This window comes from Eutrema salsugineum, unplaced genomic scaffold, assembly GCF_000478725.1.
Source record: "Eutrema salsugineum unplaced genomic scaffold, Eutsalg1_0 scaffold_15, whole genome shotgun sequence".
Taxonomy (NCBI): Eukaryota; Viridiplantae; Streptophyta; class Magnoliopsida; order Brassicales; family Brassicaceae; genus Eutrema; species Eutrema salsugineum.
Genome location: NW_006256867.1, coordinates 3808631 through 3826767, shown reverse-complemented (window position 1 = coordinate 3826767; position 18137 = coordinate 3808631). Strand labels below are relative to the sequence as shown.

General features: G+C 40.8%; 1 protein-coding gene and 2 non-coding genes across 3 annotated transcripts; 2 read left to right on the top strand and 1 right to left on the bottom strand.

The window, feature by feature from the left end:
• Positions 1–6894: 6894 nt before the first annotated feature.
• Positions 6895–7001, top strand: LOC112088305. Its single transcript, XR_002900468.1, has one exon. It is a non-coding gene; the product is annotated as a small nucleolar RNA R71 (small nucleolar RNA).
• A 4538-nt stretch (positions 7002–11539) lies between these two features.
• On the top strand, positions 11540–12472 carry LOC112088037. The gene has a single exon (XM_024158191.1). The coding sequence runs from the start codon at positions 11540–11542 to the stop codon at positions 12470–12472; it is 933 nt and encodes a 310-aa protein (XP_024013959.1).
• A 3971-nt stretch (positions 12473–16443) lies between these two features.
• Positions 16444–16550, bottom strand: LOC112088280. Its single transcript, XR_002900445.1, has one exon. It is a non-coding gene; the product is annotated as a small nucleolar RNA R71 (small nucleolar RNA).
• Positions 16551–18137: the final 1587 nt, after the last annotated feature.

Here is an 18137-nt window from a genome sequence, read left to right as displayed (position 1 = left end):
AAGAAAGGTTTTTTGTGGTGACAAGAAACAAGAAAGCATATAAAACAAGAAACAAGCAAGCAAGATGATTAACTACTAAACAAAGCAAGCAACCAAACAAGATAATGATAAAGCAAATGATGAAAGATAAACCTCTAGATGTGATCATTGATTAGGGTGCTTTAGATACTGATTCATGATGCTAAGAACATAATGCAACACTTGCTACTCTTTAGTCTAGGCTTCTTAATCAGATTAATCCACTCTCATGACAGAAATCCCTTTGCAAATCACTTAATCAAGTCTAACAACCATTAGAGATAACCAAGCAATCAGCAAGCATAATGTTCCAAGCCTAATAAGTGACCAAACAATCTTTAACAAAGAAAGACTGAATCTTTTACAGAAAGACATAACAAGCAATCACATGTTCTCAAAACATTTTAACTTAGAACTCTAATCTAGATTAATCCTCTCATGAAGGCATTAACCTTTACACTAATCCATTTTCAAACCAAATTCTCATTTGTGAAATATGAATCAATGAGCATTAAGAAACAGTTCTAATATGTCATTTATGCTTCAAACAAACATTCCCATGGCATTTAAAACATAAAACCTTAAGTTAGCTCTTTCAGGCATTTCATCAAACACTTTTGGTACATGAAATGCCTATGAACCCAGATTTCACTTTCCCAAGGAAATCTGGCAGTAGGAGCAACTAACTAAGGAAATGAAATGAGAATCTAGAACCTAAACATCACAAATCAAACATCTAAGCACCCTAATCTACACACCTAGAAGCTTAAAAGAAGACTACTCACTAATCATGATGAACACACCATTTCCTTTGCAAGAGGTGATGTTAATCATGATTAGAAGTTAAGATGAGATGAAGAAATGATAAGAAACAGCTTTAAGATGATTAAATCTGCTAGATATCTCTTGATCAAACTCGTTTTTACACTGAAAATGAAAGAAAACAAGAGAGAAAACTAAGAGAGAAGATAACCTTTAGGGTTTTTCTCCCAAAAAACTATTTATACTAAGGGTCTTGGACCGGGTCAGCCCAGGACAAACTGGGTACTGACCCGGCTCAGTTGGGTCTGGTGGCTGGTGTGCGAGATGGTCACGTCCATGTCTGACCCGCACATCCATCTCGCACCAAAAGAAGCTCAAGACTCCTAGATGGTCAAGTCCCTTCTCAGCCGCACATCCATCTAGCACTTCATCTTGCATGTTCTTGTGCGGCTCAGTTCAGCTCCTTCCCCACTCGCAAGACCAGGTCGCACACACCAGAATGTATATGTGCGAGATGGTCACTTCCTTGCCCAAGTCGGTGTAATTTGTGAACACATGTGCTACATGGTTCCACTTCATGTCCAACTCGCAGGCCTATCTCGCACAGCATTGTGGACTTACTCAAATTTGATTCTGGAAGTCTCTACCTTGCTCATAGTCTCCTTACACTCATCTTTAAAGTCTCAACTTGTTTCCAGAGCGTTGAACATTCATGGGTGCGAGTTAATCAAGTCGCAGTACCGTATTGCACAACCTAAGCCTTCTCGGACCAATTTGCATTCAGGGGATAGTAACTTCCAGGATATGGATCCAAATGGCATGATTTCAACTGCATTGGAAAGCGAACTCAAATATATCGAACTTTGGTGAAGGAACCCTCAGCGCTTGGGAAGTGGAAGGTTCTTCGGAGGGCTCATCTTTGCAGTACATTGACACGGTTAGAAAGAGGCTTCTAGACATGTGTCCATTCCGGAAACGTTATCTTCTTGATCATGGCTCAAAATTGAATGATCTCAAACGTTCTGGAAAGAGAACTCAAATATCTCAAATCTTCATGACGGACCTGTAGACTGAATCGGTCTGGAAGCGCATCTTCCTTCGTAATCTTCGGAGCTCATCGGGTCGGTCCTGAAACTGTCGCGAGACAGGTGTATCTTCCGGTGAGCTTAAATCTCATCTCAAGACTCCAAATCCAATGATTAGACCTGTTATGGTTCCGTGATTTGATCATATCCAACTTTGGTGAAGGGTTCGGGTTCAGGTGACGTCGGCAAGGGCTCCGTTCCACCGGTTCTTTGATGCGCGTTGCTTTGGTCCTTTATCCGCTCCGAGACATGTACTGCTTCTTATCGCCGTAAATTTCAGCTCAAAACTGAAAATAGGACGATCTAAAGTGTTATGGTAACTAGACTCGACGCTCTTGATTCTTTATGAAGACTCCGTAGGCTGAATCCTGGTGAAAGTCCTCCTTCTCAGGTGATCAAGTTGAGGGATCGTCGGCTCCATAACACTTGTCCGAGTCTGATGCACATAAGGTGATGGTCTCTCCATGGATTTTGTTCCAATTGCTCCCAATTAGCTCCAAATGACCTGTAAACACTCCAAAAGTGCAAAACTCTCTAGGACCTAATGCAATTTCTAACTAAAGACAAAAACAAAGACAAATATATGTAAAATTACCTAAATGTATGCATGAGACTCAATATTTGGACAAAAATGCAATCCTAAACATGACAAAATATGAGTATATCAACTTCCCCACACTTGTCCTTTGCTTGACCTCAAGCAAACAAGAACAAATGAGAGAGAGAGGTTGAATGCATGGTAGTTCATATTTCCTTTGAGAGAAGTGACCACTAAGAGAATTGAAGTTCATGCTCAATATGCAATGCAAAACCATACTTTGGTGTATCAACTCAACAGTAATCTCCACAAGTTCTCCTATTCCTCAACTCTTTAACATTCATTAAGCTTTTTACCAAGTGGATCAAATGATGCATTGTTTAAACAAACAGAGTTTGGCTAGGGTGAGGTTATGAGACTAAAATGATCTCATCAATGCCTGAGTGAGTTCAATGCAGCAAAAAGATCTCTCTATGAATGACCAAACTTTGGCAGAATGCTAAAGGTAAAAGGCAACCTATGCATACAAGGGCAAGGACTCATCCCACCCCACACTCTACTCAAAGTTTCCTCACTTGCTTACTTTTCACACTCCTTCTCTCACTAGGGGATTCACTTTTCCTTTTCATACACAAGTCTTGGAGTTCAAACTTTCCATAGCTCTTTTTCACTTTCTTTTGTAACCTCTATCCTCTTTTTTTTTTTTTTTTTTAAACATTTGAGCTCTTTGGCTTCTTTTCTTTTCTTTTCACTTAGAGGCTAGACTCTTTCTTTTCAAAACACTAGAGCTCACTTTCTTTGACTCAAAACTCCAAGACTGATTTCTTTTCTTTTTCCATCCCATAGTTCTCACCATTCTCCTTTTATTTCCACTCATCTCTCCTTTTTACACTCACCAACAAGTATTCCCCCACACTTAGTTCTTGCCAAATCTCTCAGCTCCTTGATGATGGAACTTAGCACTCAATGAGACTTGCCCTTGTCGCCCTAAACCTAACACTTTCTGCTAAGTTTGGTCCAAGGTGGCCTCTCAATCACACACAAACAATTGGCTTGAAAGAAGGATGGGTTCAGGGTGAGGAAAATGATCTATTATGCAGATTCAGCTATTTGAGCTAAGGAAGAGGATGGTAAAAACAGGATTCTAGCTCAAATATGTATATTGGTATCCACAAGATTATTCAAACAATGCACCAAATGATAATTTCAAGTCAAGTTCAGGGTTTTCATTTATTAGAGTTGAGTTCAATTCAAATTTGCTTCTCAGATTCAAATCATTTCAAGCCTTGGAAGCACAGAAGTCATTTCACAAGCATATTTAATCTAAATTCTCAAGAAAAAAAACTATCATTACTCCCATGCACAATGCAACCTATATGATGCAACTAGACTCAATCCTAAAAATGTGAAATGCAACTACATGATCATTTTTTGTGTTAAAATTTTCAGATATTTCAATTTTTTTGGTTTTTTTTTTTTTAATATGCACTAAATGCTATGCATGATCAAATGAGACTCAAAAAGGCAAAAGAAAAAATAAGAACATAGAAAACATGATTAGTAAACACAAAGCCTCTCCCCCACACTTAAATAACACAGTAACTTGTGTTATAAAAGCTTGAGAAAGAGGAAAAATCAAACATGAAATGCAAAAGATAAAGGAAAAATGCTAAATGCTCATTTACAAGTGTTTGGAGTGATACCTGGTGTGGTTCTTATGCAAAAGGTGAGTGAGTATCTGCACCAGATGAGGCCAGACATCACCGGAGATGGGTTTGGCTTGGCCTGAACTCCCTTGTGCAGCATGGACTTGTCTTGGACCAACTCGCACACCCAAGTCGCACATAAAGCTTGGTGTTCTGCAGTTATGCGACATGGGCTGCTCTCCTTCCTATCTCGCACACCCAAGTCGCACATAAAGCTTCTTGAAAGTTCTGGCCTTCTTTGTTGCTGCTACATGGCCCTAAAAGACACCAACCCGCACACCCATGTAGGTGTGATTTGCGAACAGGTGTGCTACTTGGATCAGGGGAGAACTGACTAGCACACCCATGTAGGTGTGATTTAGGAACAGGTGTGCTAGATGGGACCTGACCTTGTCCAACTCGCACACCCAAGTAGCACACCAGGCGGCTCACCATTTTTCATTCCTTAAGTCCTTCCTCAGCTTGTTCTCAGACTCCTTTTCACTTTGTCATTGGACCACAACATCCCTAAGTTACCTTAGACCTGAAAACACTTCACAAAACCCATCAAAATATCCTAAAACATGAAAAAGAAGAGAAAATTTTTTTTTTTTTAAATTATGTACAAGGATAAGCTTGGGGTGTCTCCCAAGAGCACTTTGTTTAAAGTCACTAAGTTTGACTTTGAAAAACCTGTCTTTAGCTGGGGTGAGGTTGAGCACTGATGCTTATCAGCATTTCAATGGTCCTGAGCAGGAAAGACTAGGATGGCTGCCTTTGATAACCATTAGACCCTTGTCCTTGATGTCCCATCTTTAGGCCTTTGTTCACCAGCTCCTGAATACCATCTGGGTCCTTATCAAGTATTGCCTTTGTGAGACCTGCCCTTACCTCAGCAAACAGTCCTGATTTCCCATTGCAATCCAGCTTATACTTCAGAGATCCATCATCATCAGCCCAAGGAGTCAGAGTAAAATCTTGAGAAGAAGGGTCAGGTTCAATGCTCTTGTCTTCTGATGCTGAGCCATCACTCATGGTGTTCATCATCTTTAGATCAGCAAGTGTAGGAGACCATGAGAGCAAGATGTCTTCTTCTCTGATCAATGGCCCTCCATTCTCACACTTGTAACCATTGGGGTGAGGGTCTCTCTCCTTCTCCAAAGCTGAAAGAGATTGGGATCCACCTAGAATTCCAGCAGTGCCCACATACTTCATCTCAAGTACCTTAGGGGGTTCTATCTCTTGAACAACTGATCCAAAAAATTCAGCCAAAGGAGGTGTAACAGGGTAAAAGACATCCTTATCCACCTTTGAAAGCACCACTCTTTGAGTATCAAAGTCAATCATTGCACCAGTGGTGTTTAGAAATGAAGTTCCAGGAAATAGGGGGAGCTCTTTGGTCTTCTTCATCTTCATGATCAGAAAATCAGTGGGAATTATGCATTCACCAACTTGTAGTGGATAGTTTCCAAAAAACCATATGGTTTCTTGGAGTAGGAATCTCCAAAGGTGATAGAATAAGGGTAGGACGTTATAGACTTGACCTTTAGCTTCTCCATCATGTCCTTAGACATTATACTAACACTTGAGCCTGAATCACACAAAGCATTCTCAACCCTAAAGTTTCTAAGAGTGCAAGAGATAGTGAATTTCCCTGGATTGCCTAGCTTTGGGAGGGAGGTGGGTTTCATCTGAGTTGATTCAGAGGTGGAGGCACTATCTGTTGGCTTTGCTTGACCAGTTGGCAGCTCCTTTGTTTCAATAGACACTGAATCATTCCTTTGCTGAACAGAAAAAACTGAACTGGCTGCCCCCCACACTTTCATTCTCAATGTCCTCATTGAGTTCATGTAAGAAGCCCATGAAATCCTCTATAATGGCATTCTCATCCACATGAGTTTGTGCAGGTTCACTAGAGACTTGACCATAGAGAAGGTCTTCTATTTCTTGCACAGCAGCTGAATGGTCATCATTGCAGTAGATGACATTGCAGTAATCTTTTGAGTTTTGAAGAGCTTTACCAGGAAGAGAGACTTGTGGTTCAGAAGTGCAGATGCCCTTGTTCTTTTTAATAGCCATTATTTCAGCTCCTAGTGTCTCCAGGTCGGATACCATCTTTTGTTGTCCCATTAAGAGCTGTTGGAAAACAACATTGAAATCAGGACTTTGTTGAACAGGTGGTGGGGCAAAACCAGAAGGTGGTGGCCTTTGTTGCTGGAAGCTGAGTTGGTTATTGAAGCTGTTCCCTTGTGGCTGAGCTGTTGGCTGCTGAAAAGCTTGTTGACCTTCGAAGTTACCTTGGAACTGATTCTTTTGAGCAAAGCTTTGTTGACCTTGTTGGGGAGGGTATACTTGATCTTGGGGATTGGCTACATTGGTGCTTCTATAAGACAAGTTCTGGTTCTTGTTGAAGTTGTTGTAACCCTGAAACTTGTTCTGATTACCTATGTAGTTCAGCTCTTCTTGTGTAAGGCCCACTTCATTGATGTTCTCAAAGCAACTCCTCTCTTGAGACTCACCTACATAGTGTATAGGCTTTTGAGTGGCAACCAGGGCTTTGTCAAGCTTGATATGCAGCTCTTTGATCTTCTCTTCCAACCTTTGTTAAGTACTAGAGTCCTCACATCTGTTGGCTCTATCAAAGTCTTCTCCATAGGTGTCTTGGCTCATGGCTAAGTTCTTAACAAGTTCCATGGCTACAGTGATTTCTTTTGCCAAGAAATTCCCATTTGATGCTGTGTCCAACTGATTCCGGATCTTGGGAACAGCTCCTCTATACAAAGTGCTAAGGAGAGAGGCTTCTGAAAAGCCATGATGTGGACACTGATTTGTGTAGCTTCTAAACCTGTCCCAAGCTTCTCCAAAGGTCTCATTAGAATGCTGAGTGAAGTTTGAAATCTGGTTCCTTAGCTTGGCAGTCCTTGAGCTTGAGAAGAACTTAGATAAAAAGGCAAGCTGGCATTGCTCCCCAGTTTGGATTGATCCTCTTGGAAGGTTCTTCTCCCACTGGTGTGCCTTATCCCCAAGGCTGAATGGAAACTATCTCAGTTTGAAGTTGTCTTCAGATACCCCATTGATCTTTGTGAGATCACAAACTATGTCAAACTGATCTAGGTGCTCCAAGGGATCCTCCATAGGTAAGCCATGGAACTTCTGATTCTGCACCATACTGATCAAAGAAGCTTTGACTTCAAAGTTGTTGTTCTGCACAGGAGGTGGCCGGATTCCTGCTCCATACTGGTGTGCATAAGCTCGTTCATTCTCACCAACAAAGACTGGTGGTGGCTGATGACGTATGGGTGGGTTTGGGTGGGGCTGTGGTGGATTAACCTGAGGTTGGTCTTGGTGCTGGTTACCCTGAGCTTGTCCCTGATGGACCGGAGCTTGTTGAACCTAAATTCCAATCCCATTACCAGCTCTTTGACCGTGATCAGCTTCTTGAGCCTGATGCTCATTCCCAACTTGCTGATCCATTCCTAACCTTTCCAAGTGAACAGCTCTTTCTCTTTGTCTTCTTGTTTGGCTTCTTGTGATCATAAACCTGAAAACAAAGACAGAACTTGAAAGGTGATCAGTAAAACAAAAGAAACTTGATCTCAAAAACTATATCAGAAACTAATGCTAACAATGCCCACAAAATATGGCAACGGCGCCAATTGATAAGTAAGATTTTTAGGTCTTAGATAGGTTATCAATCCCTTATGTCACTTGCAGTACAAAGGGTATCAATCCATATATGTGGTAGTTAGGCACTAGTTTATGTGACAAGTTCTTAAGTCAAGTGAGACAAGAAAGGTTTTTGGTGGTGACAAGAAACAAGAAAGCATATAAAACAAGAAACAAGCAAGCAAGATGATTAACTACTAAACAAAGCAAGCAACCAAACAAGATAATGATAAAGCAAATGATGAAAGATAAACCTCTAGATGTGATAATTGATTAGGGTGCTTTAGATACTGATTCATGATGCTAAGAACATAATGCAACACTTGTTACTCTTTAGTCTAGGCTTCTTAATCAGATTAATCCACTCTCATGATAGAAATCCCTTTGCAAATCACTTAATCAAGTCTAACAACCATTAGAGATAACAAGCAATCAGCAAGCATAATGTTCCAAGCCTAATAAGTGACCAAACAATCTTTAACAAAGAAAGACTGAATCTTTTACAGAAAGACATAACAAGCAATCACATGTTCTCAAAACATTTTAACTTAGAACTCTAATCTAGATTAATCCTCTCATGAAGGCATTAACCTCTACACTAATCCATTTTCAAACCAAATTCTCATTTGTGAAATATGAATCAATGAGCATTGAGAAACAGTTCTAATATGTCATTTATGCTTCAAACAAACATTCCATTTAAAACATAAAACCTTAAGTTAGCTCTTTCAGGCATTTCATCAAACACTTTTGGTGCATGAAATGCCTATGAACCCAGATTTCACTTTCCCAAGGAAATCTGGCATTAGGAGCAGCTAACTAAGGAAATAAAATGAGAATCTAGAACCTAAACATCACAAATCAAACATCTAAGCACCCTAATCTACACACCTAGAAGCTTAAAAGAAGACTACTCACTAATCATGATGAACACACCATTTCCTTTGCAAGAGGTGATGTTAATCATGATTAGAAGTTAAGATGAGATGAAGAAATGATAAGAAACAGCTTTAAGATGATTAAATCTGCTAGATATCTCTTGATCAAACTCGTTTTTACACTGAAAAGGAAAGAAAACAAGAGAGAAAACTAAGAGAGAAGATAACCTTTAGGGTTTTTCTCCCAAAAAACTATTTATACTAAGGGTCTTGGACCGGGTCAGCCCAGGACAAACTGGGTACTGACCCGGCTCAGTAGGGTCTGGTGGCTGGTGTGCGAGATGGTCACGTCCATGGCTGACCCGCACACCCATCTCGCACCAAAAGAAGCTCAAGACTCCTAGATGGTCAAGTCTCTTCTCAGCCGCACATCCATCTAGCACTTCATCTTGGCATGTTCTTGTGCAGCTCAGTTCAGCTCCTTTCCCACTCGCAAGACCAGGTCGCACAATCCAGAATGTATATGTGCGAGATGGTCACTTCCTTGCCCAAGTCGCGTGCCCAAGTCGGTGTAATTTGCGAATACATGTGCTACATGGTTCCACTTCATGTCCAACTCGCAGGCCTATCTTGCACAGCATTGTGGACTTACTCTAATTTGATTCTGGAAGTCTCTACCTTGCTCAGAGTCTCCTTACACTCATCTCTAAAATCTCAACTTGTTTCCAGAGCGTTGAACATTCATGGGTGCGAGTTAATCAAGTCACAGTACCGTATCGCACAACCTAAGCCTTCTCAGACCACTTTGCATTCAGGGGAGAGTAACTTCCAGGATATGGATCCAAATGGCATTATTTCAACTGAATTGGAAAGAGAACTCAAATATCGCGAACTTTGGTGAAGGAACCCTCAGCGCTTTGGAAGTGGAAGGTTCCCCGGAGGGCTCATCTTTGCAGTACATTGACACGGTCAGAAAGAGGCTTCTAGACATGTGTCCATTCCGGAAACGTTATCTTCTTGATCATGGCTCAAAATTGAATGATCTCAAACGTTCTGGAAAGAGGACTTAAATATCTCAAATCTTCATGACGGACCTGTAGACTGAATCGGTCTGGAAGCGCATTTTCCTTCGCAATCTTCGGAGCTCATTGGGTCGGTCCTGAAACTGTCGCGAGACAGGTGTATCTTCCGGTGAGCTTAACTCTCATCTCACAACTGAAAATCCTATGATTCGACCTATTCTGGGACCGTGACTTGATCATCTCCAACTTTGGTGAAGGGTTCGGGTTCAGGTGACGTCGGCAAGGGCTCCGTTCCACCGGTTCTTTGATGCGCGTTGCTTTGGTCCTTTATCCGCTCCGAGACATGTACTGCTTCTTATCGCCGTAAATTTCCACTCAAAACTGAAAATAGGACGATCTAAAGTGTTATGGCAACTAGACTCGACGCTCTTGATTCTTTATGAAGACTCCGGAGGCTGAATCCTGGTGAAAGTCCTCCTTCTCAGGTGATCAAGTTGAGGGATCGTCTGCTCCATAACACTTGTCCGAGTCTGATGCACATAAGGTGATGGTCTCTCCATGGCTTTTGTCCCAATTGCTCCCAATTAGCTCCAAATGACCTGTAAACACTCCAAAAGTGCAAAACTCTCTAGGACCTAATGCAATTCCTAACTAAAGACAAAAACAAAGACAAATATATGTAAAACTACCTAAATGTATGCATGAGACTCAATATTTGGACAAAAATGCAATCCTAAATATGAGAAAATATGAGTATATCAGTTTAGTGAAGTCTTTTTTCAGTCTTGTTTTTTTGTCACTAGTTTCAGTGTGATGTGATCATGTTATGTGTTTTGAGCCTTTGTATTGCAAGGTTTCAGTTGTGTTGGGTCATTGTGATCATGTAATGGGTTTGTTTTTTAATATGATTGTGGATTTCTTTCTTCTTGTTCTGTTTTTAATATGATTGTGGTATCTTGTTATCATCTAAACTGATCATGCGGTTTAATATCTTGCAGGACACCAAGGAGGCAGGGACAAAGGCTAATGTCATCGGTTTTTTTAGTCTTCAGGCCACTGGTTTTAGTGTTTGTGTTTTAGGTTTAGCATTTGGGTTTTGTGGAATAAAAAAAGAGGCAGGGCCAAATAGCACATGGGTTTTGGGTTTAGCATTCAAGGTTGTGATAGTTTTGTGGCAACTTTTGCCGACGTTATTGATCCCACTTCTTTTTGGCCGATTTTTTTGGCCAAGTATTTTGACAGTTCATTTTGTTGGCTTTGTATTTGGGAGCCACAAATATTATTTTGTATTTATATGTCCACACCACTCATTTTTTTCCTTTTCCTCAAAAGTACAATACAGTCGATGCTTTATAATGTCCACCACATAATTATGAAAGGTGTAAACTCATTAATCTTCTCTATATATAGACTCAACGAATCACTCTTCTCTCCTTCAAATACAATCTCTTTATTTTTCTAAACATATTATTCTCTTCAACATCAACTTTCTTTTTTCACAACAAAACACCATACAAAATGGCATCTTCTTCCCATAATAATTTCGATGATTTTATGGATGAAAAAATGGACCAAGCTTTCGATCAAGCATTTGAAAATATATTTGTTGATCAGAGTGATCATCAAAGAGCAACCAAGAAAAAAAAGATCCTATATTGAGAGAGAAAGGGAGCAAGACTACATCCGTTTATGGAACGACTATTTCCGGGATGATGCAACATATCCACCCTATATATTCCGACGTCGTTTCAGAATGGACAAACCTCTGTTCATGCGTTTTATTAAAGGCCTCTCTACTCATGTTCCATTCTTTCAACAAAGAAGAGATGCTACAGGAAGATCTAGTCTCTCTGCACTACAAAAATTTACAGCAGCCATTCGTATAATGGCATATGGTTGTGCAGCTGATGCAGTTGATGAATACCTCCGGCATGGTGAAAGCACTGCAATTTCTTGTTTGGAACATTTTGTAGAAGGAGTTATATATTTGTTTGGAGACGAGTATCTAAGAAGACCCACCCCAGAAGATCTTCAACGCCTACTAGATCAAGGAGAATATCGCGGATTTTCCGGGATGATAGGAAGCATCGATTGTATGCATTGGGAGTGGAAAAATTGTCCCACTGCTTGGGCCGGACAATTCACACGAGGATCTGGAAAACCGACAATCGTTTTAAAGGCTGTAGCTTCACAAGATCTTTGGATATGGCACGCATTTTTTGGACCTCCAGGTACCTCAAATGATATTAATGTTCTTGATCGTTCACCGGTATTTGATGATATATTACAAGGTAAAGCTCCGAAAGTGAATTACTTTGTCAACGGACGACAGTATCACTTGGCTTACTACCTCACTGATGGAATTTATCCAAAATTGGCTACATTTATCCAATCTATTAACCTTCCAGAAGGTGACAAAGCATGCTTATTTGCACAACGTCAAGAATCTGCTCGTAAAGATGTCGAGCGTGCTTTTGGAGTCTTGCAAGCTCGGTTTTCCATTGTCAAAAATCCAGCTCTGATGTGGGATAAGGTGAAAATAGAAAAGATTATGCGAGCATGTATAATACTTCATAACATGATCGTAGAAGACGAACGAGGTGGGTACTCTCTGTATAATGTTGAAGAATTCACACAAGTACAAGCAAACAGAACTTCACATGTGGATATGACGTATTCTACCGATATTCCTTCAAATCTCACTAATGTTATGACCATCCGTAATTCATTGTGTGCTCGAACTACGCATGATCAATTAAAAGAAGATTTAGTTGAGCATTTATGGAATAAGTTTGGTACAACTCAAGATTACAATTAATCTTATTATTTCCGGTTTATGATTTGCATCTCTCTTTTGTTTTGTTTTTCTGTATTCTATGTCTAAGTTTGTATTAATAAAATGTTTGTATTTAAAAAATTACAAAAAAAATTATTAGAGCCTCCCTTAAGAGACTACCATTGGACACTAAACCAATGATAAAATCAATATGGGGCTCTAGTGCATTAAAATGAATAAAAACTGTTAAAGTTAAAATTAGAACCCCTTGTTAAAGACTACCATTGGAGGTGGTCTACGTAACCTCAAGAAACGCATTGTTGCCAGAAAGACAAGATGGGCGGAAGAGTTACCAGCAATTCTCTGGGCATGTCGAACTACTCCCCATAAAGCTACTAGTGAGACCCCATTCTCTCTAGCCTATAGCCTCGAGGCAGTAGTTCCTGCGGAAATTTTTGTAATCAGCCAAAGAAAGACCTTGTGTCCAGACAACGCGGAACTCAACGAAGATGCTCTTCGAGACCATCTGGATCACATTGACGAACGTCGAGATCAAGCAATGATTAGGATCCAAAACTATCAGCGAACTGTAGTGATGCTGCCAATGATTTATTTTGCGGCTTCATGTTTTAATTTATAACCCTAGTATTCTGCAAGTGCACAGCAGTGCATTGTAGGACTTAGGGTATCCACGCTTTATCCATAGAGAAAATCCACGCTTCACCTGCAGAACCTTAGAACTAGAATTAGTAAACGAAGTCTAAAACGAAAAAACAGTGTTTTGGATAGGTTGTTACGATTTATACATGTATGTTAAAAAAGAATTTTAAAAAGGGTTTTAAAACTAAACTAGAAGTGAATAAATCGATGTTTAATATAAAGGATGTCTACAGGATATGATCGATTCAAATCGCGTAAAACAAAGGTCTTATAATTGATCCTAGTAAATTCTTAAAACTCGAGCCATGATGGTATGACTACGCCACTCTTGTGGTCATAACCAACTGTCTCTCACAACCCTGGCCAGTAGGTTTTCACTCTGGCCCTGGAAGAGAGAAGACGCAGGAACTTGCACAAAACTCGTTGATATACTCATATTTTTTCATGTTTAGGATTGCATTTTTGTCCAAATATTGAGTCTCATGCATACATTTAGCAATTTTTATTAGAGTTTGTCTTTGGTTCTAGCTTTGTTTAAGAATTGCATTAGGTCCTAGAGTGTCCTGCATTTTTGGAGTATTCTCAGGTCATTTGGAGACTTTTGGGAGCAACTTGGAGCTGGGATCATGGAGGAACCCTCACCTGTGTACAGCAACTCGGACAGATGGTTTGGTGCCGACGAGACCTAAAATTTGATCGCACGAAGGACTTGCAATGCGATTCAACCTCCAGTGTCTTCATCAAGAATAAATAGGAATGAGTCTAGTTTCCGGAACACTTGAAATCAGACGATTTGGAGCCGTGAACTGGGAGATATCGCCATCGGAAGGAACACATGTCTCGCGGCCCGATCAGGACTTACGCGATGCGCCTCAACGAACCGACGAGACGGGGGCTTTGCCGATGTCATACGGGGTCAAGCCCTTCACCAAACTTGGAGCTAAGGACGCAATCTGGTTTGTGGAGTTGGAAGATCGAGGTTCGGACCAGTGAGAAAGGATTTGTGAAGGATTTGGTGCAAGCGGTCTACATTCATATCGAGAAGGAGTACCGACCAAAATCTGGTCGATATTACCTTGGAACCTTGACGTTTTTGGCTGGCTTTTGGAAGCCAAATTTCTGAAGAATTATCGACAAGCTGCACCAACTGAATCCTGCTCGGTATTGATCCCCTGAAGCTATCCTTAACGCCGCACCGAGGTGAGTTTAGCCGGTGTAGTGTCTTGGTGTAACCAGTCTCAAATTGCCGAAGAAATATCGACGTCTTGCACCGGCCAAAATCACCTCGATACATTCTCGCTTCATGACGTTTTTGTGGGCCTTTTTGGGGCCAAAACCTAGTTTTTCCTAGGTTGGCACAGCAAGAAACCCTACCTATATATATGTTTTAGGCATTATCCAGCAGACTAAGCTTTATTCTTTTTTTTTTTCTTTGCCTCTTTTGTGAAAGACCTAAACTTTGTAAGAGAGATCTTCATTTTCTGGGTTTGAATCAAGAGAGTAATTAGGGTTTAAAGCTGAAATCCATCATTATCTATCATCTCCATCTTCATCTTCCATCCCTTTGTGAGTTTTAATCAAGATAGATTGAGAGATTTCTGTGTTTAAAACTGCAAATCCATCATCATCCACCTTCTCCATCTCCATTTCTCATCATTAATCATGCCAATCTTCTCAACTTGCAAAGGTTTAAGACTGATTAGTATGATTAGTGAGTAGTTTACCTTAATGAGGTTTTAGATGTGTAGGTTAGGGTGCTAAAGTGTTAGATTAGGATTGCTTAGGGCTAGATTCATTGATTCATCTCTCTATACAGCTGTTCTCTAGGCTAGATCCTTGCACATCACTTGTGATCTAGATTCTGAGAATTTCATGCACCACAAATGTTTGATGAAATTCCTGAAAGAGCTGTATTAGAGGTTTAAGCATTTGCTGCATGATGATGTCTTGTTATTTGTTTGAATGATCTTTTAGAACTGTTTCTTAATGCTCATTGATTCATATTTCACAAATGATTATTTGGTTTGAAAATAGATTAGTGTAGAGGTTTATGCCTTCATGAGAATATAAATCTAGATTAGAGTTCTAAATCATTTGAATCATGTCTCATCATTGTCATTAGCATTTCTGGTTTAGCACCAAAGCACCCTAGCCAACTATCATGTCTAGAATCTCATGCTTCCATCATCTCATATTCACATCATTTTTCATTTGCTTAGTTCTTGTTTGATCATTTCTTTAGTTATTAATCTTGTTTTAAATACTTAGTTGTCATTAGTCAATCAAAACCTCACCTGTTTACTTGAATTGAGAAACTGATCACATAGCTTAGTGTTTATCACCACATTCTTGGATTGACAACCTCTTTTGTGCTACTTTGACGAGGGGATTGATAGCCCTAAGACCCAAAAAGTCTTGTCTATCAATTGATGCCGTTGCCAAAGTGTGGTTTGTTTAGCATTAGGCTCTGATCTGTTCTTGAGATCAAGTACTTATTTTTTGTTTTTACTGACTACTTTCAAGTTCTGTTTTTGCTTCCAGGTGTATGAACACCAGGTCCAGATCAAGAAGTTGTGGTCCACCTTTCCCTCTAAACGACAACATCAATCTTTTGGTTCCAAAAAGAAGAAGGGATAGGCGTGGAAGACAGACTAATCAGGCTGATATGGAAGATCAGAGACTGCATGTGGTTGACATTGAGCCGCAGGTTTAAGAGGGGCAACAGGCTCAGGTGCAGCAGGGCAATGGAGCGGTAATGCCGCTGGTAATGGAGCTGGTAATGCAGCTGGAAATGGAGCTGGTAATGGAGCTGGTCAAGGGTTCCATCAGGGTAATGTTCAGCAGGAACAGGTGCATCAACAGCAAGCTTATGTCCACCAGGGACAAGCTCCAGCTCATCAGCAAAGGCACCAGGCCAATGTACAGCAAAGACAACAAGCTCACCACCAACAGCCCTTCCAAAACCAACCAAGGAGATATGAGCAGCCACAGGTCTATGTTGGAGAAAATGACAGGGCCAATGCTCATCAGTATGGAGCAGGAATTCAAGCACCACCTGTGCAAAACAACAATTTTGAAGTCAAGGCATCTTTGCTGAATATGGTCCAAAACTCCAAGTTCCATGGATTACCAATGGAAGATCCTTTGGAACACTTGAACCAATTTGATAAAGTTTGTGACTTGACAAAGATAAATGGAGTATCTGAGGACAGCTCAAGCTCAGATTATTCCCCTTCAGTCTTGGTGACAAAGCACACCAATAGGAGAAGAATCTTCCAAGAGGCTCCATTCAGACTTGGGAGCAATGCAAGCAGGCATTTCTGTCTAAGTTCTTCTCAACTTCCAGAACAGCAAATCTAAGAAACAAAATCTCCAGCTTCACTCAACATAGCAATGAGAGTTTTGGTGAAGCATGGGAGAGATTCAGGAGCTACACCAACCAATGTCCACACCATGGGTTTAGTGAGGCTTCTCTTCTTAGCACACTTTATAGAAGGGCTCTTCCCAAGATAAGGAATCAACTGGATACTGCATCAAATGGAAACTTTCTGGCGAAGGAGATTCATGCTGCTTTAGAGCTGGTTGAGAACTTAGCAATGAGCAATGATATATATGGAGAAGACTTTGATAGAGCCAATAGGAGTGAGAGTTCAAGCAGGGATCAAAGGTATGAGAAGGACTTTAAAACACTTGAAAGCAAGCTGGACAAGGTGTTATTGACCACTCAAAAGCCAATGCACTTTGTAGGACAGTATGAGGAACCTTCTCAACGCTTTGTGAACATCAGTGAAGAGGGTCTTACTCAGGAAGAGCTAAACTATATTGGGAATCAGAGGTTCCAAAGATACCAGTATGCCAATGCCAATCAGAACCTCTTTTACAGGAATCCCAATGTAGCCAACCCACAAGACCAAGTTTACCCTACCTCTCAAGCTCCACAGAATTTTGTTCTTAAGAACAACTTTCAAGGGTCTTTTCAACGAAAGAATCAGTTTGTTCAGAATCAGGGTTACAGTCAGGATCAGCAACCACTTCAGGGTTCTAGTTTCAGTTCACAGCAGCAGCCAAAAGCACCACCAGGGTTCAGTGCACCATAGTTTCAGCATCAGGCATCGATTCAGCATCAGTTTCAGTCAGCACCGGTTCACCAGCAACAGCAGATGGGGGCGGATATGGTTGGGATTCTACAACAGCTGCTTCAGGGTCAACAAGTGTTTGCAAGTCAGTATGCATCTATGCAGCAGGACATGAAGATGCTGAAACAGAATCAGGCATCCACTTCAAGAAGCCAAGGTGGCTTACCTGGTAAGCCTGAACCAAACCCGAAGGAGTATGCTAAAGCCATTACATTGAGAAGTGGCAGAGAGCTACTAGGTATAGAGCACAACAATGTGATCATTGAGGACAATGATCAGATTGGTGGGGAGGCAGCCCCAAGGGATGATCAAGAAGCTCAAAGATAAAAGAAAGGGAAGGACAAAGAGGTAGAAAATCCATCAGAACCAGAAAAACCTTATGTTCCACCACCTCCCTATCAACCTAAGCTCCCATATCCAGGAAGATTCAAGAAGCAGATTGCAGATAAAGCAAGGCCACTCTTTGAGAAGACTCTTAATGAGACACCACTTACAATGCCTCTCATTGAAGCATTTCTGATGATGCCTAAGCAAGTTTCTAAAAGATGCTATCTTGAACAAAACCAAAGAGCTACAGGGTATGGTGGTGCTTAGCCATGAGTGTAGTGCCATCATTCAGAGAAAATCAGTCCCAAGGAAGCTGTCTGACCCATGGAGCTTCACTCTCCCTTGTGCTATAGGACCATTGATGTTTGCAGGCTGCCTTTGTGACTTGGGTGCATCTGTCAGTCTAATGCCATTTTCTATAGCAAAGAAGCTTGGATATAGAGTGTTCAAACCTGCTAGAATCTCTCTTGTCCTAGCTGATAGATCAGTGAGGCTACCTGTTGGGATGTTAGAGGACTTACCAGTGAAGATAGGTGGGTTTGAAGTGCTTACAGATTTTGTTGTTCTAGAGATGGATGAAGAAC

Excerpts from the sequence above, each read along its gene's own strand:
- LOC112088037 (XM_024158191.1), top strand. The coding sequence starts at position 11,540 with ATGGCATATGGTTGTGCAGCTGATGCAGTTGATGAATACCTCCGGCAT.